The sequence below is a fragment of the Lissotriton vulgaris genome, chromosome 4_1, assembly GCF_964263255.1.
Source record: "Lissotriton vulgaris chromosome 4_1, aLisVul1.2, whole genome shotgun sequence".
NCBI lineage: Eukaryota > Metazoa > Chordata > Amphibia > Caudata > Salamandridae > Lissotriton > Lissotriton vulgaris.
The window spans coordinates 1,805,276,480-1,805,304,281 of NC_141691.1; the positions used below are offsets into that span (position 1 = coordinate 1,805,276,480).

Here is a 27,802-nt window from a genome sequence, read left to right on the forward strand (position 1 = left end):
TGGTTGAAGGGGAACAACCTTTATGACGCAACTTTTAGCACGCATTGCTATTACAACGCAGACTTTAAAACAAAAACCATTACACCGCATTACACTGGGGGGCGCTCTAGGATAGGGAATAGTTTTAATTTACTATCCAACACCTTCCCTAGTGTCCACAGGGACTGGTGTTGGAATAGTAAATTAAACTATTCACTATCCAGCACCCCCCAGTGTAATGCGTTGTAATGGAATGCGTTTTAAAACTTGATTTGTTACAGCATGCGTGCGTGGTAAAAGCATACGTTGCAACAACGTACATCCGTGGTTGAACCGCCATACACTGGCAGGCGGGATGCACAGCATCCAAATCTGATGGGTGGTGCCTGCTAGGCACTGCCACCATTTTGTGGGTCCGACAGGCAATCGTAACGATTGCCTGTGTTGGACCAGTGGCGAACAGGGCTTTCCATCTGCCAGCACACCGCCCGCCATCCTTATCTGGCGGGCGGAGAATGGCCGCACAATGGCAGTAAAGCCCCCACCAGCAGGCTGCTGGTAGCAGCTTCACCACCATCATATTGACCCTGATTGTTTGGAGTGTTACCTTTTACAATATTCTTCAATAGTATTCTTTATATAAGCTTTTTTCATTGGATGCCCTATACATGAAATATTCTATATTAATTAATATGAGAACATTGCCTTTACTGCAGGACCATGCTGACTTCTTCTACATTGATGTTTGGTCTTCAAATTACACATGGGGCGGTGACTCACCTCCTGAAGATGGCTCATTGGCTGTTATCACCCAGGGACAAACAATCCTGCTGGATGCCAACACCACTGTATTGAAGATGCTCGTCATTCAGGGTAAATATGAAGTGTTCTCAATCGCAATCTTAAATATCAGACTCAGTGAACAGAGTAACTATGCAGGAGTTTAGTGCTGTGACAGAGCAATCAGTTTAGAATCCCTAAAATAACAGAGAAGAATACCCACAAAAGAGATAATGTTACATCAAAGAACTGAATAAAGGACAGGAAAATAGATTTCTGAACACGTGTGACATTGGACACCTACACATTTAAAGTAGTATTCTTACAATCATTAATAATTTGGGGCTAAGGAAGCTCAAGGTTATCAAAGGCTTACACTTAAAGTCCTCTTCATAAACACAATGCCCTGCAAAATATCTTCTCCCTATTTGTTTTCTCCAATATTGGATATTCATCACTTGTATCCTGACTCATGGCTGGCTACTGATAATTAAACATAGTATAATTTGGATTTTTTAAAGAATTTTTTTTGAAACTGCTAGAACCCACAACCCATATTTACTATCTTAAATAAACACTAAAGCCCCAATTCTGAAAGCGTTTTCTTTGAGTAGTTTTATTTTACTGTCCTCGCATATGAGACCTCATTGCTGAATGTCCAGGAGTATGATGCATTTATTCAATTAAAAAGCTTTTTAAGTTGTGCCCTAGATACTGAGGAAACCGGGACAAAAGTCCAGCACTCAGCAAGGGCTAGAGCATCTGCTCCTGTTTTTGAAGAGAGGAGAGAAGATTGGCAGCATGTACAGAGTGGTTGGACTCTGTGCTGATAGAGACTTCGGTCCAATGTTCAGACACAGTTCCATCCAATACCAAAGCGGTCATCATGATGGCAGTCGGACAAGCATCCAACCCCTATCATATTGGAATTGGGACTGCCCGACTAGTAGTAGACGGTCCCACCCACCAGATAATGAAGCAACCACATTGTAGGCACTTGAAAACATCCCTTTTTCAATTGTGGCTTGTGCTGCAGCCCGGAAAAGGGCTGCTGCAGAAGCCGCAATTGAAAATGGGATGTTTTTAAACATCCATGCACAGATTGATGTTTGGGGGTCACTACACGTGCCCCCATAGTGGAGGACCACATTGAATGGGTGCCCAGCTAAGGGTCAACAAAGTCCCTTTCCGTCTGCCTTTACATGGCAGTGTGACCACAGTGTAAATGCTGAGGGAAAGGGACATCCTTATACCTACGGTGGGACCCTCACCAGCATTAAACTCCAACCACTGCCCTGATGGGCTCCTTGAGCGTGTCGGAGGCTGTGGTCTTTCCCCTCTCAAATCACTCTGACAGCCGCTACTGTAACCTGGCGGTTGGACCGATACACTGGATGTCAGGCAGACGGCCAGCAATGGCCTGTCGATTAAGGTCCACCCAACATTGTAATTAGGTCTAAAGTGCCTAGAAGTTAGTATGTGCTTTGAATGGACAAATAGGGTTTAAATATTTATTTAAAAAATTGATTGGGGGTTTGTCTGTGTGATTAGAATGAAGACAGTCTTATTATTATACATGTTAAATATCAGAAATCGTAGCATGTGTTCACCAATGTTATGTTTGATACAGGTGCCCGATATAGGTTCAGGCAGCAATCCGACCTTTCACCTATATTTCCCCCGCCATTACACTACATAACGGTTTTTGGTAATGACCTTTTTCCTAGTTACTGTAATGCATAAATGACATGGGGTTTTCTCTGAAAACTAGCCTCATTCACTATGCATGATGATTCTTGGAATCACAGCAGGACTCCCATCGCCAGCATAATAACTATGTAAAAGGGTAATTCCTTCCGTCATCCTAGTCCGACATGACAGAGCAATGTATATCCCCTGGGAGTACCACATTGGGTATATAAACACCATAGGGCATATTACCAACAACTAGCGATAATTATCGCTATGTTGGCTTAGCTGCAATATCTTCATCGCCGTGCTGCAGCGATTTTTATCGCTTAGGAGCCTTGCTATTATCAAGGTTTATCTCCTAAGCAATAAAAATCGGCCGAAATGCATGAATATCGCTGAACAGTCAGCGATAATCATGCATTACCAGGCTAATGCTCATAGCCATGTTATCCACCTCCCATTGGGTAACATGGCTAAGAACTGCTCAGGGCAGGTGTTAGCTTTCGGAGATATTCTCCAAAAGTTGGTAATAGGAGATAGCGATGTTAGCGACTGTTTCCAGTCGCTAACATCTTGGCACACCCACTTCGCATGTCATTAGTGATACATTTCACTGACATGCAAAGCGGGGCCCAAGATGGTCGCTATCTCCTACTAGCTGTTGCTAACTGGTGTTAGCGACAGCTAGGTAATAGGGAGATAATGTTATCTCCGCTTTCTTGGCTTTTAAAGCCAAAAAAGCGGAGATAAACCCCCTTGATAATATGCCCCCATATCTTTGCTGAGGCAGGAGAGGAGAAAAACAACTTCCATGCTGACACACAGATGCCAGGCAACGAGGTTCCTGCACACAGACAGTCCAGCTCGCAGTGGACTGATATCCCTTGCGGGGTGTCCATCTCAAGACCCAGACAGGGTCCCACTGTCTCTCACTTCAGGTAATGGGGTTGACTTTATCCTAGAGGAATTCTTGGCTCTGCACCTACATACATGCTAGGTACATTTAGGTTTATCTAGTTAGGGTTGCATCGTAGGAGTACTCATTTTATTGTCATGTATTTTTACACTTGCTTGTATTCATTCTTTTAGCGTGATTGTAGAAATCCACCATCCTTTTACTCTGTTAGTGCTTCTAATCATTTATATCCATTTCTGTCTAATGTTTGTCTCAACACACTTATTTTACACTAGAATGACGCTGGTTCAATAGATGCTTATTGAAAAATGTCCCTACCGTTTATTCTGTGTATCTCTCTTAGACAAAGTGAGGACCAGTGACTAAGCAAAAAGTATTGCACTGTTTCCACGACCTTGAGGGATCAGGTTTGTCATGTTCGATAGTTGCCAAGAACTATTCTCTCCTTGGTAGGAGGAGTTTAAAGTGGCACTCTGAGTTAGCTGGAATACAGGGTAACATACCCGGTGGGGGTGCCTAGAATCCGTTTGGGTACCAATCCTACAGTGTATGTTGTATAAAAGGGGCAGATCCTATATAGGTTAATATTAACAACACAACAACAACCCTAGTAAATATTGTTGTTAATTATATGGGGCCCGATTCACAAAAGTAATCTGAGACAAAATCCTAACTTTACGACATTCGGTATTTACAAAATGCATTTAGTAGTAGTAACGTTAAGATTCCAATCTTTACTTCTACTAAACTGAGAGAAGATCCTAACTTTTTGACTTTCAGTATTCACAAAAGGCATTTAGTGGCTTTCAGTATTCACAAAAGGTGTTTAGTAGTAGTAAAGTTAGGATTCCTAACTTTACTACTACCAAACTGAGAAAAATCCTAACTTTTCGACTTTCGGTATGCACAAAAGGTATTTAGTAGTGTTAAAGTTAGGATTCCTAACTTTACTACAACTAAATGTCTTTCATGAATACCTAAATGCATTTTGTGAATGCCAAAAGTCGTAAAGTTAGGATTTTTCTCCGTTTAGTAGTAATAAAGTTAGGAATGCTAACTTTACTACTACTCAATGCCTTTTGTGAATACCAAAAGTGGAAAAGTTAGGATTTTGTCTCAGATTACTTTTGTGAATCGAGCCCATAAAAATTAAATTCTCAATGTTGGTGCAGCAAGTTTCACATTTTTGAGAAAACTTCCTCTTGGTATCACAATTTATTTTCCCTTTTCAACATCCTACATGTTTGTAGAAGTATCAGGTTTTTTTTAAGAGAGCAATTATATGAGATGGATTCAATATATCAGTATACCTTCATTCTTGATTAATTTGGATAGTCAAACATTGCTAAGCATGTGATGCATGTAATATTGTGTAGGTGTGGCTCTTTCCATCGCCTTTGAATATTAGGAAGATTCATGTGATGAAAAGATGAAAAGAAGCAATCAGTTGTCACTGCCAGTGTGACTCTGTTATTGTATTCATTTTCTCTACGATGGTATTAGATAATTTAGTCAAAAAAACAATATGCAAGAAGTAGGGCCCACTATGTGAAAAGGCAAAGCAGCTCATGCAATTATTTTTACAGATCACACCATTGATCCACAATTTTACACCTCTATGGGTGTAATTGAACATCACATATTTCTTTGATGTGACCGGAGAGGAAGCGATACTTGGACCTATGCAACCAGTGCAAGCCATTGCTTTAGGTTCTTGTCAATGACTCTGCATAATTGTCCATAATCTGTGCAGCATATCTAATGAGGTACCTTGTACCTACATCATTGGCCAGAATGATCACAACAGTACCCAAATTGATTGGGAAGACTTTTTTTTTATATCATGGAGGCATTTTGGACCTGATGTACAAAACACTAATCACAAAAATATTAGTCACAAATTGAGAACAGTTTGGATTTTTTCAGACCAACCTATTTATTAATAAGCTTGTTCACAAAGTTCCTGTTCGCAGTGAATCTCAATTACCAGGCTCATGAATAGTAATGTGGTATCTCACAATTTGTGACTGCTGGAAAGCGATCACATGGATGGTGGCCCGCTGGGGCCAGCAGACTTTTACAGACAACAAATGATCCAATTGATAAGGACAAAAAAAGGCAAGAATACAATATCCACTAGTGTATCTTAATCAGTACAACTTGATTGATGAGAGAACAATCCAATACACAATAAACAGTGAAATTATTTCAATTTATATATTTTCAATCAATAATGCATACATTCAATTAATACTTTACACACGCTCCATAAGGTGCATAAAAAGTGCTCACATAGGTATTCAAGTGTAAAGTGCCATTAAAGAAAAAAAAAATAATAAATATCAAAGTTACAAACACAGGAGCAGTAGCAGGCCACTGCGATGATCTCTCCAAATATTAAACTCAGGAGTAGGAGTTATTGGGTCCTGCATGGATTCTAGGCATTGCACCATTTAAGGTTAGTTGGTGCTTCTGAAGTGAGAGAGCAGTTTTTTCCCAATTTCCCCATTTAATTGTAAATACAGGTTTTCTTTTTTAGGTTTTTAGGTTGCCCCCCTTTTTCTCATCTTTAAGTCCTGACTAGTAGATAGGGTATGAAATTACCTCATCTATTATTTGGGTTGAAACGTTGACAATGCCTTTACATTCCTGGACTGAATTTCATAATCCTTGCGAGGGATGTGCTCTGATTCATTACCCACCTGCTCTTGTATGGATATATCTTGAATATCATAAAAAGTATTTCAGACAGGCTTATCACAGTGGCCTGCTATTGCCGCTGTGTTTATTGTTTTTGTAACTTTTACATTTATTACACCTGAGGACCTCTATGAGCACTTAATGCACCTTATGAAGCGACCATAATAGTATTTATTGAATGTATGTATTATTGATTGGAAAATATATAAATCAAATTCATTTCGCAGCTTTTTGTGTATTGGATTCATTTTTTCTCTCTCTCATCAAATGTATTCTTGTCCTTTTCATCCTTGCCAATTTGACCAATTGTTGTTTGCATCCAATTTTACCCAGGGCATTTGGCCATTCGGGTTACCTCATTAGTTTGTAATGGGTCAGCGGACCATCATGTTGGTGATCTCATTTTAAGTAACTTATTTTTAATTCAGCTATTTTCCTTAAAGATAACAGAGCTACTTTGGAAAAAAAGTTTGTTTGAGAGTTGGCAGTTGTCTCCTGGACCACTGTCTACTCCTCAACAAACTCTTTTTTTAAATTCATGGAGGACTTCTGTGAATGGGTAACCATCCCAACTCAGGAGTCTGTCATTTTTCAACATTTTGTAGACAAATTCCAACCACCCTACACTGATATCTTTCGTAAGAGTCACTATTTGAACATGATGCCTAAAATATGCCCTTTCCAAATAGTGATTCCTTACGGAGTTGCAAATGCATTTTAGGAGCAAGAAATACCTCTCCAACTCCTAAAAGGCCTGTTTATTTTTTTCTTTTGTGTCATTTTCGACTTTAAAATATTTTTATCTGCTCTATGGATTCCAACTCTTAAAAATATTTGAATTAATACTTGCCTAATCAATTTTGGGGTTTTCCCACTTTCACACAGGAGGAACTCTCATATTTGATGAAGCTGACATTGAATTGCAAGCAGAGAATATTCTTATTACAGAAGGAGGAGTTCTTCAGGTACAGAATTATACAATGTTGGTAAATTATTACAGGTAATATTGAATAAAAAGTGCATCATGGAGTGCTGACTGTTGAATAATTTACTTAAGCCTTAATAAAAAACTTACGTTAGCTCTTAAAGACGTTCAGAATGCCACAAGATTGTCCTTCGATGAAGATGGACTCTTTGCTTGTATTAGGGTACTTGTCTGAACTGACATGATCTTAAATTTTAGCTGAACTCAGTTATTTGTTGGCTGAATAACACAGAAAAATGTAACCATACACAAAAATAGCCATTTGTACAGCAGAACCGACAAGCAGGGGAGTCTAGCTGCAATTTATATATATTATTATTGTCAATAGGTGAAACCTATGATACATTTGAAATCATTGATTTATAAGGTATAGTAGTGTTTTTTTTCTTTTTCTTTTCCATCTTAATTTTGTATTATTCCTGTATGAAATAAGTCCTTACCCTTGCCTACATGCAAGCCATGCATAGGATGCATGGGCCATTCATTGTTCCTTCTGACTATCTTGTTTTGTTACCTGCAATTCTTTATTGATGATCGTTCTATTGTTCTAATTCAGATTCCGATATAGGGACTAACCTTTCACTGACCAGCAACATTCCGATACTGTAGACACTAGCTGCTTGTGGTAACCTTGAGAGCCTAAACAACACTTTATGCATTAAATATTAAGCTTTGTGTTTTCCATGTGTTTAATTTAGATTGGGACAGAAGACACCCCATTTCAGCACAAGGCAATAATCACACTACATGGACATCTGCGATCTAAAGAACTTCCACTTTATGGAGCAAAGACTCTTGCAGTAAGAGGAGGAATTCTTGACCTTCATGGTAAGATTTCTAGATCTGAAGCCCCCTCTGTCTTTTAGCATGATTTCAAACAGAACAGTTGAAAAGAAATACTTACTCAGTGAATATATAATAATAACTTAAATCATATCAGATATTACCTGTGGGCAAAGAAGATTCTACTCAGGCCATAATTTCTACGTTGAAGATACAGAAGAGTCAGCATATTACTACTTTGTTTCGAGAATTCTTCTACACTCACTTTTCCAAGCTAAAGAACAGATTGCTCGACCAGGTTACATCTCCTGAATCCTTTGACTCTAAATACGAACATGTAGATCATCATCATCTCCTTACTCCACATAATAAATTGGATCAATTGTGATTTGTTTAACTAATGTTTGGCTGTTAAGTATCGAAACCTTCCAGAATTTGAAAACTCTTAATGGACTTTTAAGAGGTTGAGTTGGACTTCATATTGTGTGAATTAAAGCAAACACAACTACATTTGATTTAACAATGCAAGACTAGAATTTTTTCTGCATTCTTTGTGCAGGGGTTTGCTATTTGTAAGTAATTTTGTTCAAAGAGAGATGTGCAGTATGGGAAAGAGTATTAATAATTAGGGTGTGTGGTAGTCCATTGCAAGTGATAATATCACTACTCTTTTTGGGTCCAGTAGAGATTTTAGTATTTAAATCTGATCTCAGCCCCTAGTAGCTATGGCACAGAGAAGACAGGCTTAGCTTAGAAAAATGTGCAGAGGATTTAGACCTACCAAAACAGTTAAAATATTGCAAAAAAACCAAAACAAAATAGAAATACCACTCTAATTTACAAAATATATAATATTTTAATGATCAGAATTAGACAAAAATGGCACAAAAATCTAAAAAGGGAAGCCAGAGATAATTATGTCCAAAATTTAAATTAAACTTTAGTGCCAAATACCACAATGCACCAACAGAGAGTAACGGTTCGTGCTAGACCGGCATAATGCTAAGCTTAAGGGCAGATCGCGATGGAGTGTGGGTCGTATACAGTGATCTCTTTTATAAAAAAAATGGTAATATTCTATTTTGTGAAAAATTGGTAAAGAGATTTCTATATATGAAAAGCAATGACAATCAAAGGATAAAAAAATGAAATAAAACGTATATCTTTTGAAAGAATGTAATATATTGTTGATTTTTTGTCACCAATATCTTATCATAAATTTGAGACATATTTGCATTAGATTTGTATGGCCGGCAAGGGAAATCTGCTTTCTTTCTTGTGTTATTTCATTCCCCTCCTTTCCCTGGCCTGATTAAGTCTTGAGGGGATCCCATCATTTTTGCTACTAACCCTCGCCCAGTTAAGACTTTAGTCGTAGCCACTTAATTGGAGCTTGGATTCCTACAGCTGGACAAGACTGCAAGCTGTTGCCAAACTGGACTCCACTAGGCCAGATACCTTCTCAGCAAAGTCCCACTGAAATGGATTTGCTTCTGCAGAAAAGCTGCAAGTGAGAGCAACCTAAATCTTTGGCCAAGCGGAAAGACTTGGCAGGTCAGTTCCAGATTTCTGTTGGTTCTCCAAGGGAAAGTCCTTGCAAAAGTTTCAAAGTCTCAGCTTTTAGGGTTAGGCAGTAGGAGTAATCTCTGACACTTATCTAAGGGCACTAGGGCCTTAGAGACATTGCTTGGGGGGTCAGGACCCACTACAGTAGAAGCCACAAAGGGAGTCCAGGGCAGGCCCAGTTTAAACTGGTCAACAGGACTCTTAAGGAAAGGGATCTACTTGCAGTATTTATGTTCCTGTAGCTAAATATTGAACTGACCCTTGGAGTCACCTTCTCAGTTCTCTGTACAAGTAGGAGCAGGTCCAGCCTTTGTGAGTCTCATTCACAATTCACAACAGCATGTGCAGTCTTTTTTCTGTCTTCCACAGGGTCAAAAGTGTTCTTAAGTGGGACTGGTGGTGCCACACTTATGGTGAGTACCAAGCTGTGGATTGGGGATCCTCCTGGGCACTGCCTAGCCAATGAGGCAGAAGATCTCACGGGTGACCCTACCCACATCTGCAGCACCTCCTGTGTGAATTAATGTAATTTACCCGACAGTGCTGCTCTGTACCTAAAACAAATATGGCAGAACCTTACTTCCCCTGTGCAGAGCTCCATGTGCCCACTCAGAGATGTGGGTATGAAGCCCTCCCTTGTAGTCACTCAAAGCCAGTTCTGTGGCAACTTCTCTCCTATTGGGATTGGTGCCTTGCAGGTTAGAAGGGCAGTGAAGGGGAAGGCCCAGGAGTGAAACTGTTCCTGTCAGGTTTGTAGCATATTTTGACATATTTTAAGTGCGAGATCACATGTTGCACTGGGCCCTGGTTAGCAGAACCCCAATGTACAGGATGAATAGAAAAGAAATTAGGGTGACCATACAAAGAGAGACAGTACTACATATAGTACATGTAGTTATAATACCTTACTTAATTCCAGGAAGTTTGGCATTCATATTTTATTCTGATGTATTTTATTTGCAAAATAAAGTGATTATGATGATGATGATATCAATGGGAGGTACAAACAAAGGCATTGCAGTGGATGTTGTTTGCTAGTGATCCATAAGAGTAACATTTGTCAGTTTTTGCCTTAACTTTTCAAAATTGAATTTTTTTTCAGTTGCATGTTCTTACTATATTTGAGCTAGCTAATTAACTCACTCTTATCTCACATAGCTGTACATGGACACTTACTGGAACATTCAGTTGGAGTTCAAACAATCAAAAATAATTCTAAATGTGTTAAAAGCAACAAACAAGTCTTTTTTACCATAGGGTTGCCGGTCCCTGTGACTTGGACTCGATTGGCTCAGACTGCTGATGCAGCGTCATCTACTCTCATTTTACAAGATGCAGTAACATGGAAGGTTGGAGATGAAATTGTTATTGCCTCCACTGGAAACAGGTATTTTAACTTAAAATTAGAACATAGGTTTTTCCCTCCGAGAATGGGAGCTGTGGGAAGATGTATTTTCTTGTTTTATTATTGTTTTTGTGTCACGAACAGTGGATTATTCTGGAGGTAGAATGTGAGTTTGATGGATATGAGTAAGTGATTGATTTCTCCGTGACGTAATGTTTACTTTTTTTTCCTGCTTTTATATATGATCAAATGCACCATAGGAGATTTCATTTTCACTGCATAAAGGCACTTTTGAGGTTCAAAGCTCAGACATTGGCTTGAAGCCGTTATCCTTGCCCCTTTTGTCATCAAATATATATATGTGTATATATATTAACCTTCTCCTCACTCGCCAAGTACGGATCCATGATGCTGTGTGCTGGCCAAAAAACGTTTTAATGTAGCACCCTAAAAGGACGCGTTTAGCCGGCGCAGCCGTTCGGTTCACCAATAGTTTTGCTATTAACAATGCTGCCATTTTAAACACAGTGATTCCCCACATTGTCACATGACGTGACTACAACTTAAGTGTATTAGACAAAAGACTAGTAGTTCAGTACAGAAATCACAGCATCATATTTTGATCATCTTATCAAGTTAATACGATCATTAACATTTAATTATACCCCTTGAATTTTTACATTCGAGAATGGTAGATGAGCATATCTAGAATGAAACAGTATTTACAAATCTATGAAATGACTGTCCTTCAACAAGTGGGCTTTCAATAAAACTTTATTCACAAAGCAAAATCCCTTAGACTCCCCCAACGTTAATACGTGCGGGGTCTATTTCATTACGGGAAATTCATTTCTTTCAATGTGCAAATGATTTTACATACAACCCCAGTGGTTGTTTTCCCTCGCCTACTCCATTTAATTTAAACATATGCATAGCGCTGAGTTTATTCAGCCCAAGTGGGTGGAATGACACACTACTGCCTTTCCTAAATCTCACATACTGACGTGCAGAACGTGCAACCACCAATCCCAAAAAAAACGAAATAAAACTTAACAAATAGTTAAAACACATTTTTAGAGAAGTGCTCTAATACTCTACTAATCCATTCCAGTTCTTTTAAGCCAACAGTCTGCCGCTACATGATTTCATAAATGTGTAATCAGATCTTCATCCATATTCAGACCCATCGGGGCACTAGTATTAAATTCTATAATATAACAGGACTCCAATCGCCTAAGCTTTTTTTCTTGATTGCCTCCCCGAATGTTAAGGGACACAATCAATCATGAAATAGCTTGTGTGTTCTTATCTGGATGTATGTCGTTACAATGCGATGTTTTACATTGCAGTACTTTACGACTTTTACAAAGCAAGTTGTTACCATGACTTGCGTTGTTGAGGGCTGGACAGTGAAGTTTAATTTACTATTCCAACTCCAGTCCCCGTGGATAGTAGGGAAGGAGTTGGATAGTAAATTAAACTATTTACTATCCTCACGCCTTACATTTTGTACTTGTGATAAACCCTTTTTTTTTCTTTAGCCAGTTTTGCGACTGAATGTTTTACTACTGCGGGATCATATTGCTGACTAACATTTGTTTGAAAGAACGTGCCCTCCGGAACGTTATTGCTGGTCTATTTGAACTACTTTACCTAATACCGGATCATTACGGATAAGGTGCCAATGTTTGTTCAAAATATTTCTGATCTGCCCATGTTTCCTACTGAATGATGTAATCATTCTCACTTGATTGCCCTGTGAACTTTCTTTTCTGATTTTACTTTGGCTTTTGGTAAATAGGATGTCCTCCCTGCTTCTTTTCTTGGCTTTCTTGATAGAGGCTTGAATATTTTCGCCTTGTAGTAATAACCCAGATTCCTAAATAATGTCCAGAAAAAATCTCAATAAATGAATCCTTGCTCAACACTTGGTAGCTTGGCTGCGAGGAGACTGGCATAACTTAGGAGACGGGGTGTAAAGCACTTGAAAACATCAGTACAGTAATTAAGTAAGGCGCAACACACTATAATAATCCAACACCAATTTATAAAAATAGGAAATATTCTTATAATTAAAATGGCAAAAAATGACCGAAAATAATCTTCTTGCTTCCTGGCAGGGATCTGAATTGCTGAGCCACTCTCCCATATGTGTCCAAGTTTGTGAGCTGGCAAGAAAGGGGTACCCGGATCAATGAGGTGCAGGATGTCACCTTTTAATGAAGACCACTTCCTTAGAAGTGTAGCATATTTATATCCCGAGAAATTCTCTCCAGGAGCTTCAAGTCAGGATAACCCTCAGTTGTGGCTAGCTTTTTTCCTACACCCCTCTTCCAGCCCCTCTCATAATTCAATTACAGGGAATCCTGTCTGGATGAGGATGCAGGAAGTGGGGGTCGGCCTGGTTCTTGTCCTTACTGTCTTTCTCTCTTCAAAGACCAGTTTGACTCCTCAGCTCCCTTCCTGCTCTAGCATCTGCAGGCAGCAGATCTCCTTCCACGGATGGCTCCTTTTTCTCAACCAAGGCTACTTCACACATAATCAAGAGTACTTGGCTCAGCCTGCCAAACGCTGGGCAATGAGAAGAGGATGCAACAGGGCTGAAGTTGGTAACTTTAGGAAAGCACTTATATAACTTCTTCCCTATAATAGTTATAATACATCCAACCGCGGCAAGTGGCTGGACTTATTCAAACAATTAGTTTGACACTTTGAAATATTATTTCAGCTCTCGCTTGTCAAAAGACAGACTTCGATAATATTAAATAAATCCTATCCATGTTAGCCTACGGAGCATATGTACTACAATGGGGAAAAGAACATTGGCAGTTTTTCCCTCATCAGGGTGTATAAAACATTTAATAATGTCCCTGCTTATTTTAACTTGCCACCCTACTGTGCCTAATTACTGTTCATCTTTTAACAGACCACTGGCCCTCGACCTGGTTAGCAGGGCCCCAGGCACAATGAGAGCCAGTACCCAGCAGTATCAGTCAAATATTGGCGCAAAAAAGTTGGGGACACGGCAAAAATCAATGTATTCTCCCAACCAATATTCAAATGTTTATTTGAACAATGTGTGTTATATTTAACTAAATAAATACCCAATAATACCTTACATATTCATGGATGTTGCTAATAATAATAATAATAATATTAATAATAATATTTAGTATTATTATTATTATTGTTATTGTTATTGTTATTATTATTATTATTATTATTATTATTATTATTATTATTATTAATATTGTTGTAATTAGTATTATAATAATTACAATAATGATTGGTTTTCTGACATCTTTTAAAAATCTAATTTCATTTTATGATGCACATTTGAGGAGAAAAGTCATTGTATATTTAGAGCATGGATGAGAATTGAAGAGTATTTGTCATTTGTTCAGGCCAAATTCAATTGTCAAATTCAGAGATTAGTAAGGTAAAGACATGTACAGACCCTGGCCAAGAACGGCTGCCAATATGAGGCTTTTTTAGTTGATAAAATGAGAAAGCAAATGTTTTGAAAGGGGACATTTAGTCACTTTGGGCATTTAAGCTCAAAGTCTTGCATTAGGAAGCAAGTAGAAGAGTAGGCAGAGTAAAATGACCAACATTATTCAAACTGTTAAATAATATGCAATTTTACTTGTTCAGACATAAATTTTGTAGGAAATAAGAGTTCAATAACCCTGAAAGAACAGAAACAACAAAACAAAATTCTTATAGTAAAATTACTATTCTTATGATAAAAACTAAGGGCCCGATTCCGATCCGGGTCAGAAAGCTCTCCGAACGAGCCGGATCCAGAGTGTTGTCCAACTGATCCTGACCCCTGCAGTCCGACCGAGAGAGTACGATGCGGAAGCATGCTACTGGACTCGATTCAGTCGGACTCCTATAGAAGTCAATGGGAGCCGGTCGTACGACGAGTACATGGGTTCCCATTGACTGAATGGGGACGTCTCCCACAAGCCGCGCCGCCTACAGTGGGTACACCTCGGTGCCATCCACACCCTTCATGCCTGTGTTGGGGAGACCCTTGGGTCTCCCCCTGTGACCGAGTCATAAGGCTGCAGGTGATGAAGGGGTCCGATGCGGACCCCAGAAGGCAGCTACCCGGATGTTTTGCAAGCCGGAAACTTTGGCTCTAGCCAGGTGTCTGACGTGTGCATCGTACTAGCTTGGTCGGAAATCGTCTCCATTGCACGGCACGGTTTGGTTACCGATGAGACGTACTGAAACGGTTGGGACCCGGAAACGATTTGTCAGTGAATTTCTTGTTGCTTGCATCGTACTCGCTCGCACAGCTGTACAAGTCGTGAGGAGAACATGCGTACGACTCGTAATTTTTTCCAGCTGGATCGTGTTCGGATCCCCTCCGAGCGAGATCGGAATCAGACCCTTTGTGGATACTTGGGTGATAAAAGTGGGGGTATGCAAAAAATGCAATGTAATAAGGATGATGGGGGCCCTAAATTAGCTTGAAAGGAAGGATATATTTGAGTTATAATTTGAGGATGAAGATGGGTGGAAGTGCAGGAAGGGGGAAAGACACAGATTAGTAGTAGGGGCAGGGGACAAGTGGGGAGGAAGAGGAGGGCTCGAGACTCTATGGGGAGATTGGATGGGACATTGTTTGGTTAATCTGGCAGCATGTATGTTTTATCACCTCAATGCGAAAAACAGCAAAATACATTTGCATGTCTGCTCTCATATGATTGGTTCCTGTTTGAAATGGCCCAGTGAACCAAATAATGATGGATTGGAATGTGAACCAGAGTGATTATGAGTATGATTCAAGCATTTCTTGTTTCACCTCTTTGATTTTCCATGTTGGTGGGGTCTGTATCATGTAGTAGCTGATGGCTTGGAAGCAATCCGCCTCCTAGTGGAAGCTGTGATGAAATACACATTAAAGGACCACAAACACAACCAAGAACAGCAGCTTTTTAGGTGTACTGGGAATTCATTCAGTTCAATTGCAACTACATGGGGGTTGAAATAAATGAACACACTTTATGTGCATGTTTATGTATATATTTTTGTTTGATTTCAGGCTAAGTCAACGTCAGAATGAAAAGAAAGTAATAACAGAGGTGTCAGAAGATGGCAAAAGCCTGACCATCAGCAATCCACTTACTTACCAACATTTGGGGATATCGGTCACTCTGTCTAATGGAAAAGTGTTTGAAGCACGAGCAGAAGTTGGCCTCCTCACCAGAAATATTCTAATTCGTGGCAGCGACAATATTGAGTGGCATGATAACATTGCAGCCTGTCCTGAAGGATTTGATCCAGGTACATTGAGATTACTCTTTTAGATTTTGTTTAGAAGCATCAACTTATGAGAAAATAAAAAATCACTAAAGATTCTCAAAATACTCTCAGTAAAATCTGTATTCCACTGTGGTCTGACTTGTGTCTTTCTATGAATTGAGGAAAACTCTAAATAGAGTAATATTTTGGATTAAAATCTTCTCTCCACTGTGACTTGGTAAACACAAATATTTCTCGACAAGACACATTCAGCAAGATCTAAAATGAGAAGGCCAGTCAGAGGCCAAGGTAGTACAGGTAGCAAAATACCATGGTGCCAATGCAGGGTTCAACCACCTTTAATTCTTTAGAAATTGTATCCTAAAATATATTTTATATGGCTGCAGTTCTTGCATCGCCCATGTTGTGAAGAGTGTATACTTTCCCATGGGCAATATCATTTTGGTGTAATGATATTCCAAAATAAAGGCAGAAAATATATCTTAGTGCTTGATTACGAGTTTGGGGGTCCGGTGACAGTCCCTGGTCTGTCAAACTGGTGTTCCACCTGCCATATTATGAATACGGACGGCAATTGGACTGCCACAGAACTGCTGCAACCCCCTGGGATCATGGTTCCTGTGGCGATGACTCAGAGCTGAGGGGCCATAAAATGCAGGCTAATCTGCTGGGGCACACCTGAGCATATTAGAAGTTTCCTCACTGCCTCAATGTTCATGGAAGTGAGGCCGCCATGAAAACTGTGGCGGTGAGGAAACAAATGGGCCCTGCTGGGCCTTCTGTTGCCTGAGGGCCATGGTGTGCCTGTAGGGGGGCACATATTTAGTCCCCCTATCTGCAGTCATTGCCTTGCTTGCACTATGACCTGCAGGAACAGTCTTTAGCACTCTCATTGCTGTACATTTTTTTGTAGGCACGGCTGTAGGAATGCCAAAGGACTGCCCACCAGACAAGGAGGTAGCTCACAATCTGGCCGGTGGCTGGCATTTGATTTTGACATTGTGGGAGGGGGGTTCTGGCTTGGTGGCCTGTTCCCACACTGGCAAAGTCATAATCAGGTCCTAAGCCAAATTCTTGAGATGTTCTTTCAATTTGAAGGTTAAGGTGAATGGTCGGGCTACTTAAACTGCAATCACCATAACTCAAAGACCAACGTCATATTATTGCTTGAAGTGAAGCCTCACCTAGGACAAGAGCATTGATTTTTCTACATATGAGAAATTCTTTTGACAGATTGTGAGTTTACTGTTTTCTTAGAACACATTGAGTTCCACTTTCTAGTGGTTTTTATTGCCAGGGCACCCATCTCCGGTAAAACTCTTAAATGCATTTAGAAACAAATATATATATGTCGAAGCACATACATCTGCTAAATACTTTCTAGAAACTATATGTAGTACATATTTATGCACCTTCTGCCTATTTTATAAAAAGAAGCAGGCACCCCCTTGATCCCAGCTTTAGTCATTTTTCCAGTTGTTAATGGTGTGGTCAAATACAGGGAAGAAATGTTTCAAAAGTTTGCAATTTACACAGCGTGTGTTTGCTTTGGTGATCTGCAAAAACATAGGGTACGCCTGAAGGTATACAAATATTTTTCAAGTTGAGTGGAATCTCCTCAATGCCTTAGAAATAAGGCGATCTGGAATACACTACTACTCATATTTAAATTACAGCCCTGAGTGTGATCTAAGCAGTTGCCCGGCTTCAAATGGGAGCACTTAAGTATACAACTCTAACTGTACTGCTGCTGAAGTCTCCAACAAAAGCAGACATTTCCAGTAGTAAGTGGAATTTTCAGCTGAAACAAAAGAACACATCTACTGGATCTGATATCTGGATTTACTTGTGTGTATTTTTATTCCACACCTGGGATAAAGTCTGTACTTTTTTGATATTCACCATTTCCAAGTGAAGATTTCCATTTAGGTACAGGCTTAGGTGTCTCCACTCCCTCAGCCTCATACAAGAATAATTTCAACTGTAAAGTTACTATTAATAATTTCTAACTCATAGGGTGAGATCTCGGTCACTGAGGAAAATGAGCTATGGCAAAGTATAGGTATAATATTAAAGTTTATTCTTTAAACAATATTACAAATATTTTTATATAAAAAGTGATTGCAAAATACATGTAGATAATTGTTTTTAATCTAGAACTAAAAATATAAAATGGTGGAGAGCATTAACTCATAAAATATTAATGTATTTATTAATATTAATTTTAAACAATAATTAAAACCAATCCCACCCTCATAAGCATTTTTGTTTAATTTTATATATAGTATATTTAGCCGAAAGGTATGTATTGTATTAATGTAAAATCCCTTTGTTTCTATCTAGTTTATTATTACATTCATATTGAGTTATGTCATAAATATACATTCATTTTTTTCAAACACAAATATGTGTGTATGTTACAGAAAGTGCATGTAATTATTAAAAAATAATTTCATATGTAATATACATGCATGTATAAATGAAGTTAATATGTACATATATAATAACTTTTGCTGGATATGCTTCAACGAAACAGCACTCCGGGTGGTGTTTAAAATTTCTTTATTCCATTATGGCAAACATGGCTGTTGTAACACCAGAAGTGTTTCGGATTGTTTAGCCTTTCCCATGATACCTGGATATACAGAACATTCTCATTTTACACAGCACTCCATTAAAATTAAAGATAGGCTACTCACCCTTTCTTAACTGCGCTGGCCATTACAATAATAATATAATTATGCAAATGTCCTCATTGCTTGTACTTGTATTTATAAAACATACCATGAATTTAGCAAGAAATCAAATTATGGCACGGGTATTCTCCTCAATCCCCATGTAAAAGCACCATTGGGCTGATTCTTTACATATTAAATATCTTCACTGAAAAAAAAGATAAAGTAACATTATAGTTAGCTGAAAATATCAGTGTAAACATAACATTTTAGGGGGCGTGACTACGGAGCGTTGCGGAATGGCTGCCTGGCGAAGGACAGCAGGCCAGGCCCAACAATCTTTCTAATAACATTGTTCGGCGTGATTGCGCCAGTTAAAATCTTGCCCTGCCATTCTCTGACCACCTCAAGCACACTCGGCGGCACTATACATGCTCAAAAGCAGGGAGAATAGACAGTACCGGGCTGTGACGGAACAAAGAGGTTCAGAGAGAAAATGGGCACCGGATACTGAACTGCGAGCAATCGCTGGGCCTGGGCACGCTGCGAGGAGTGAGAACCATAAGACAGCGGCCAGGTGCAGGATCCCTTCACTTTTGGGGCTGACGTTGGGACTGCTGGTGCCCGGTTGGCTCCTTTTGGTTTTGCTGGGACCACTGGATGATACATGCTGCGTGGCTGATCATCGCGGAAGAGAGCCGCTATCCCGATCATCTCTGTGAAGAGGAGCTGCTGAAACTGTGTGGCGGCTGCGGAGGATTGTAACCTGCTGGAGAAAACATCTGCTCCAGAGGCCTGAGGTGGTGTGGTGAGTGTGGCGAGGGCCGCTGCCTGGTCGGGCTCAGGTGGGCCTGCGGGGCGGGACCGGGGCAGGCTGGAGGGGTTGAGCTCTTGGGGCCCAGGCTTTGCGGTGTGGGCCTGCTGGGTCGGACGGAGCGATGGGGTCTTGACTGATGCCTCATCAGTGGGGGGGGGGGGGCGCAGCCTGATTACCTCTGCGGCGGGTGGGAGGCAAGGTCGGGTGAACCTGGGCGGCTCCTGGCCACTATGGTATATTCACTCCGTGAGGCCCGGGGCGGCTCGCAAGCCTGTCTGCGCCTCCGCCTGGGGACAGGGGGTCATGGTGAGCCCCTCACTGCTGTAGGGCTGAGAAGTGTGCGGCTTGTGAGAGGCTGGTACCCGCCCTTGCTTCACATACTGGAAACTGCCCCAACGACTGGAGGGTGTTCATGAGGCAGGCCGATCGATTTCAGCGAGACATCTGGGCACACTTGTTCCGATTGCCTTTGGAGCATGAAAGTGAGGGGCCGTAGGAATACACTGATGTAGGCTTTCTCTGTGGGATTGCGCCAGCAGTAGTCTGGTGCTACAGTGTGACCAGAGGAATTGGTAACAAAGCCCATGGTACAATCGGAACTGTTGCGGTTCAGTCTGCTCTGTTTGCTGTAGGGGTCTGCAGGAGGCCCTAGTATAGCGACTAAAGCTTACATGAACGCTCCTACTTGAAAAGCTCCACGATTCAGATCAATACTTGAGGCCTGGGCCCAGTTATCAAGATGCAGCAGTGTGTGTGCAATGGACTATGCAGGCAGTGTGAGAGGGGGCTGCTGCAGTGCACTGTACAATGGGCAAACCGGACCCTAAGCAACCAAAAATCCCACACAAGAGCCACGGATACCATCTCGGACTCAGCGTCGTCCGAGGGCCCATCGGAGACTGGCAAAAACCCGGCTGAAACATGAGATCCATACTTCTAGAGTTGCGTACCGGTATGAAAACTATTGATAGTAAGCTTGATGCTCTCACATCTAGATTGGACGCAGTGAAACTTAAGGTAGACTTGCATGAAACCAGGCTTGAAGTGCTCGAGAACAGGTTGTCTGATACCCAAGACTCACAGGCCGAATCGCGGATGCAGATACTACAAATGGAGAAAGTGTTGCAGATAATCAGAGCAAAAAACGAGGACTTGGAAGTGTGTTCTCGCCGGAACAACCTCCGCATAATTGGCCTGCCGGAATCAACAGCCATTACAAAGGTGGAGCCTTTCATCGACGGTTTACTGCGCGAACTGTCTGGCTTGGTTCTGTCCCCGCTCATGATAGTGGAACGGGCGCATAGATCTCTTGGGCCCCAGCCCAAACCGGGGGCACTGCCATGCCCGATCATTGTATGCCTCCTAAACTATGCAGATAGAGATGCTATACTACGCTAAGCCAGGACAAGAAGTCCCATAAACCACAACGGGAATAATCTCTAATTTTTTCTGGACTACACTGATGGTACAGGCCGCTTGTAAAGAATGTATGCCAGCGAAAAAAATGTTGCAAGCTGCTGCCATCCCGAATGCTATGCTGTATCCTGCTCAACTAAGGATAACACATGAGGGACAATCACAGTTCTTTACAGACTCCAAGTCAGCTCTGAAGTTTATGAAACACATCTGTCCCAATAAACGTTAGGGAGGGGGCCTCGGAAGGTCCGTGGGTTCAACAGAGACTGTGAATACAGACTTATAGGAGATGGGGCTCCAGAAGTACAACGTGTCCGGTTAGGTGGGCTGCATATTAGGTCAAAGTTGCAATAAGCGAAGTTGGACAGCCGTAAAAAGCAAAACCTTGTCATGTAACTGTGGTGGATTTGAGGTACGTGGTATTGTTTAGGATTGGCAAATTGCAGTGGCACAGCTAGATGCAGTTGCCTGGCCACCCCCCACAAGGTGGGTGTTTGCTGCCGTTCCTTTCCCCCAGTGGGTGCTCCCCTATTAGTTAGACCTTCTTCGGGATGATCGGGAAAAGATGGGGAGGGAGGAGGGTTTAAATTCTCGACCTGATTGGGAGGTTGGAGTGGGAGGGGGGGGACTGTTGGGCTATTTGGGATTGGGTTGGTTTTGTATTGTTTTGCTTATGGAGATCACATGTCCACACCTAGGGATTGCACTGCCATCCATAAAGATTGAGACATGCCTAGCTGCTAAACAGTATAGTGAGTGTTGGTCTGTGATTCTAGATCAAGTCCAAGACTGTAGGAATTGTCATGGGTGAGAACTATAGGCTAATGACTTGGAACATAAGAGTGCTGAACTCCCCCAAAAAAGTACAGCAAGTGTTTGCCTATTTGAATCGTCATGGCACGCATATTGCTTTTTTGAAGGAAACGCATCTGACCAAGTCCACGGAACGTCATGTTGCACTCAAGAGGGCCGGGTTCAGGATAGCCTCATCATACTCCCTTTATGCTAGAGGGGTACATATTGTGGTCAGAAGGGGGACTGCGTTAACACCACTGCGTACTTACACAGATGATGATGGTCACTGTGCAATGGTGCAAGGCAAACTGGGGAACTCGATAATAACCTTGGTAAACATGTATGGCCCAATAGCAGATGAACCAGAATACTTTTTGAGAATGTATAATACATTACATACATGTCCTGAATCTGCAATAATCTGGGCAGGAGACCTCAATACTTATTTAGACCCTGGTTTGGATAAATCTAATCCAAAGTCAAACCGTACCCCGCAGGTGGCTCGCAGCATTTTTAATGCTATACTGGAATTTGGATTGGTTGATGTGTGGAGAGCGCGTAATGGCTCTGCTAAAGAGGGAACACATGCCACACCTGTGCACAATAGTTGGTCCTGGCTGGACTACTGGCTAGTGGGAGATGATGCAGCTGACTGGGTTAAGGCAGTTGCCATTTGCTCGAGCACCCTGTCTGACCATAACCCGGTGATGTTGGATATTACAATTCCAACGGCTATCCATTGCCCCTTCACCTGCCGGTTGCGACCAGAGGCTTTGTTGCACTGTACAGCCGCACTGTCCGCACATCCATAGAAAACTATTTTGAGATCAACAAGGGAACATTGGACAGCACCCCTACACCATGGGAAGCTTTTAAAGTGACAATCCCGGGTGTGTGTATCGGTACCTCCGCTTGGATATTACAGAATCTCAGAACACAACTCACTAGTAGAGACCACACTGCAGACCCATGAACGAAACTACATTGAGGCCTCAACTGCGGACACCCTGTCCTGCATATATGCACTAATTCTGGACTATGACGAACTAGCAGAGACCAAGATTCATTACATAGCACGCAGACATGTAGCAGGTAAATATGGAGAGGGAGGTAGACCAGGATGCAACCTTGCTAATAAAATAAAAATGCATGCAGAACATCAGCACATAGATATCAAAGTCAAAGTCAAGTCAAAGATCTTTATTCGGAATAAAAACATCCATAAAAGTACATACTGATTGCAATTTCAAACAGTACAGTACGATGATATAACAGCCCGCATAGAACATAATTCAGTCAATCATTTCCACAATAAAACTTAATTGTCCCTCTTTGTTAAAAACAGCAGTATATACAATTTAAAAGTTATATAAAAACAAGTAAAAAAGAGATAGCAACAACATTAATAAATCCAGATCATTATTGTGCAAAAATGCAAAAGATGTGCAAAGTGAAGTATAAAGTGTAGAGTGCATAGAACAAAAGTGCAATGTGCGGAACATTATACATCAATATATAAAGTGGCTCGTGACCGAACAGCAGCTTTAAGAAAACAGCTCACTCTGAGGGTTACTTCATCTGAGCCCAGTAGTAATAAGGTCCTCATTGCAGTTCTATAGTTAGACAACTTATTTTTTCGACAATAGGGCATTAAATAGTGAGCGGAAAACGATTTATAAAAATCACAGAAAAACAAAAAGTGCATGAGACTCTGTTTCATATTTGGGTTACATGGACAAACTAAATTTTGCAGATGTTTATTGTAACCCAGGGGGAAGTTCAATAAGTTTACTATACTCCCATCCCGAAAGCGAAACAGTAGGCTCCTGTTCCATCTACCAAGATGTAAACGTAAGTATCTCTGTGGAGGGCCTGGGTGACTGTTTAAGGATTCGAAATAACCCATATATTTTGTAACAGTACACTTTGAGAAATTTTTCCTTTCCCGCTCCTCTTTATACAAAAGATATAAGGCCCTTTGGATAATAGTCTTATGTGAGCGATTTATTAGACTGGGTGAAGTAAACAAATAACCGTGCCCTACACTATCTAAACATTCTTTTATAGCTTTTAACCACAGAATACAATGTGCCCTGTCACATTTCAAACAATCCAAGATTATATCACGGGTCAGAGTGGCAGTTGGGTTAATCCATATCTTTAGCCAGAAGAGTGCTGGTCTAGATCTAATAAAATCCTCTATATATGGGATGTTTAATTCACTGTGACATATATAGTGTGGGGAACAAATAACCCCACCCAGCACCTTCCGACAGAACCTATTTTCTTCGGTCTGGATATGGATACAGTTTGTATAGCCCCAAACCTCAGCGCCATAAGTACCGGTTGGGATGCATTGGGTTTGGTAAATCTTTACTAGTGGTGCAATCACATCAGCATGGTTGGGTTGTCGTAAGGAGGTAACACAATTTATCGCTTTACCCAACTTGTTCCTTGCATAAGAAACGTGTGGTTGCCAGGAACCAGTATTAGAAAATAGCAACCCCAAATAAGGAAAAGTGCAAGTGCTTTTCTGAACGTTTGTCCCTGATTTAATCTCGATAATTTTATACTTTTTGGGGCCGCAACTCATAATAAGAGATTTTTTAAAATTTGTGGTCAAGCCTAGGTCAGCCATGAAACGGACAAAACCTGAAATTAAAGTGCGCAGTGCCTTAGGTGTGCGGCCCATTAGGACCGCATCATCTGCGTAAAGAAGAGTGGGTATAGGGACCCCATTCACGTAAGGTACATCTTTTGTTAAGATGCTCAGGGAGCTGCTCAAATCATTAATATAAAGAATAAAAAGCAGGGGGGCCAGCACACATCCCTGTCTGACCCCCCTGCCAATACTGATGTCATTGGAAACTTCGCCAGATTGATTAATGCGCACACGTGCTCTTAAGTCACTATGTAAAAAAGCTAAAAAGTGAACCAAATAATCATCCAAACCATAATTGAGAAGGGTGGACCATAAACGGGAACGGTTAACAAAATCAAATGCAGAACTTAAGTCCATAAAACCAAAATATAAGGGGGATTTTTTTGCAGTGTTATATTTTGCCATAATCAGACTCAAGTTTAAACATTGTTCCACCGTGCCCACACTACTGCGAAAACCAAGCTGGCTAGGGTGAAGTATTTTACTTTCATCTGCCCAAGTTCTTATTCTTTTAAAGATGACCCTGGCCAGAACTTTCAGGGTGTTATCGATTAACGATATAGGGCGATAGCACCCAGGATCCAACCTGTCGCCTTTTTTGAAAATAGGTACAATAGTACTACATGACCACGTTTCGGGGATGGATTCATTTGTTAAGTTATTAAAGACGTTACATAACAGTGAGGCCCAAAAGTTAAGTTCACACTTTAATTGATCGATTGAAAGCCCATCGGGACCAGGCGCTTTGTTACCTGCACTTTCAATGATGGCGTCCTCAACCTCAGACAAGGAGATGTTCAGAGGGGTTAAAGGGGAAGGGGTTGCTGTGTGGTTGTCAGATGCAGCATACATTTTAGAAAAGTGCTCAACCCACACAGGCCCGATGATATTACAGTTAATTGCTGTTAAATTCGAACCTAAGGATCTTAAGTTCCTTACCTCCTTCCAAAACCCTGTGGTGTCTTTGAGGTCAGCCATACGCGCAAGGGATTCCCAATGGCCCTTAACTAATTTGTTTGATCTAATACGTAGGGTAGATTTATACTCTGCTCTAAGCAACCTAACTTGGGGAATATCCCTTGGTTCAGATTTAAGTGCATCCCTTAAGTTCCTGTTTGCTCTAGAGCAAGAGGCATCGAACCATCTAGGTGTTTCCACAAGTTTCCTGGGTGCCGGTCTAGAAATCTCACTTTTTATGGCAGAGCAGAGTTCACTAAAAGATTTAATTACATTTCCCCCACGTCCATCAAAGATGAGACAATTGTCGATCAAAGCTGGGTGTTTTTTAATAACCTTTGCCAGAACTCCCCTGTTATCCACGCCCTTCCAAACTACCCTCAATTTATCCGTTGAAACTTCCAAGTTTCTAGCACCTATTTCATTTTGTGAACACTTACCCCCAGGAAGCTGTAGATGGATTACAATGGGATAGTGGTCGCTATATACTTTGCACACTACCTCGGCTTTAATTAAAACATTAGCAATGGAAGATGAAACAAATGTATAATCTATCGTGGTGGCACTCCCATGGCCAATAAAAGTGGGAAACGGGGCAGAGCTTATTTCGTTGCCAACGTGCTCCATGCAATTTACAAGTTCTCTAGTTACGAGGAGATTCAACAGTTCTACACCTCTTCTACAGGGAGGATTTCTAGAATGTATATGTGCGTTGAAGTCCCCTCCTAAACAGATACCATCAAATTTCCCGTGTTTCTGTCCCTCCATGATTTCGTCGATAAAATCAAACAAAAGTATAAAATTGCGATTTGGTTGGGACATAAAATCGTTATTGTAGAAATTAATCAAACATAGCCTTGTCCTCTTAGTATATATCAATGCCATAAAGCTTGGATAATTAGTTTGAAGTGCTTCAACTTTAGCTTCCGCAGAGATTTTGACCCAAATCGAAAGGCCCCCACTCGGTCGACCTAGAGGGGGGCCAATACAGTCTTATTATGGCAACTGTACCCTTCAAATAGCAAGTCATCTGTTTGAAAGGGCTGTTGTCCTCGTGTAGAGTCTTATTCTGGCTGGGGTTGGGAGGAACCTTCTGCTTGGTCGTGCCTGTGACAGAATTACATTTCTGATTGCAGAAGGAAGATTGAGGGGTGGAAGATGTTCCTAGAGAAACAGAAGAATCGCCTTTCCTTGTGTTTGCATCCGCCATAGATGTTGTAGTTGTGGGCGGACTGGTGACAGCCTGTGGTTCTTTAACCCCATTTGATATGTGCAAATTACAGTTTTTTGTACAGTCACCACTGGGAAGGGCACGGGTGATAGACTCCAAGTCTTTTAGCAGACGTTCACCTCTTATCTTATCTAGGCACACCGTACCTTTCTTCATAGCATCATCATTTTTGATTAGGGTTTCCAATCTATCAAGTCTCTTAAAAATATTATTAAATTGTCTGATCATTTGACCTTCTAGTTGTTTAAAAATTGTGTCCGCAATGGTCTCGATAAGATTCCCCTTTGGTTTAGAATGAAGACTATTTTCATTGGGGGAATCTGTCTGCGTAGAAATTGTAGTAAAATTTATACCGTCATTTATAACAATAGTGTCACCCAGGTGAGGTTGATCTGGCAAAGATACTGTTTGTTGTTTTTGCTTCTTCCCCCTGGTCCACATGCTCTGTGGTGTTGGTTGGTTATTACTCCTAGGGGGCTGCCTCCTTTTATTTATTGTAGCCTTAACTGGACCCCTTTTTCGTTTTGCTCCTGTGTTCTTGATGGTCTCGGAACACTCTGTAGTTGTTGGTAATGATAATTGTGAGACGGGATCCAGAATTACAACTGGGGCTATATTAATACTAGTGTTTCCATCTTCTTCAGATACAACGGGCAAACTGACAACAGGATTTGGCTTTACCACAATGACTTCAGGGAATATATGCATATTATCATTTGAGCTACCTGTTGTCCCAGATTGATTAATAGTAAGTGAGCCCATAGAAAGCCTCCTCTCAGTTTCAGCTATCTCATTAAAAGCAGTGTCTATAAGTGTCTCAAATGACGTTAAGAGAGATGCTGAGGTTTCAGCGTCCTGAGTGACTAGGTCTGTGGTGTTGCTTATAACATTACGTTTGCCCATTATAACAGCCAAAAGCTCACCTTGGTTGGGGACGTTAGATGGGTGGCCCGCCCGACCACTGTTGACCTCTGAGGGCCTCAGAGGGCCCGCCCTTTGCCCGGGCTTCGCCCGGCACCGTCCGCACGCGTCCGCGACGCGGAAGAGATGCCCTGGTTTAATACCACATACGGGCGCGCTGCGGCAGGAAGTGGCCGGAAGTGGTCGCTCAGCCCTCTGGGAGCTGTAGTCTCAAGCCGCCGCGATGGAGTAGGGCGGCGAGACCACAGCGTCAGGGCCCCAGGAGCGAAGTGGCGTCCAGCAGGTAATTCTCCCTTGGCTGGTGT

General features: G+C 41.2%; 1 protein-coding gene across 1 annotated transcript in view; it reads left to right on the top strand.

Moving 5' to 3' along the window:
- Window positions 1-27,802, top strand: part of LOC147724582 (fibrocystin-L-like) — a 2,246,326-nt gene that overhangs the window by 1,509,170 nt on the left and 709,354 nt on the right. The window contains exons 48-52 of the mRNA XM_086918063.1: window positions 696-852; window positions 6,953-7,032; window positions 7,751-7,880; window positions 10,659-10,788; window positions 15,803-16,044. Coding sequence (XP_086774189.1) covers window positions 696-852; window positions 6,953-7,032; window positions 7,751-7,880; window positions 10,659-10,788; window positions 15,803-16,044 — 739 coding nt within the window. The remainder of the gene's footprint in view (window positions 1-695; window positions 853-6,952; window positions 7,033-7,750; window positions 7,881-10,658; window positions 10,789-15,802; window positions 16,045-27,802) is intronic.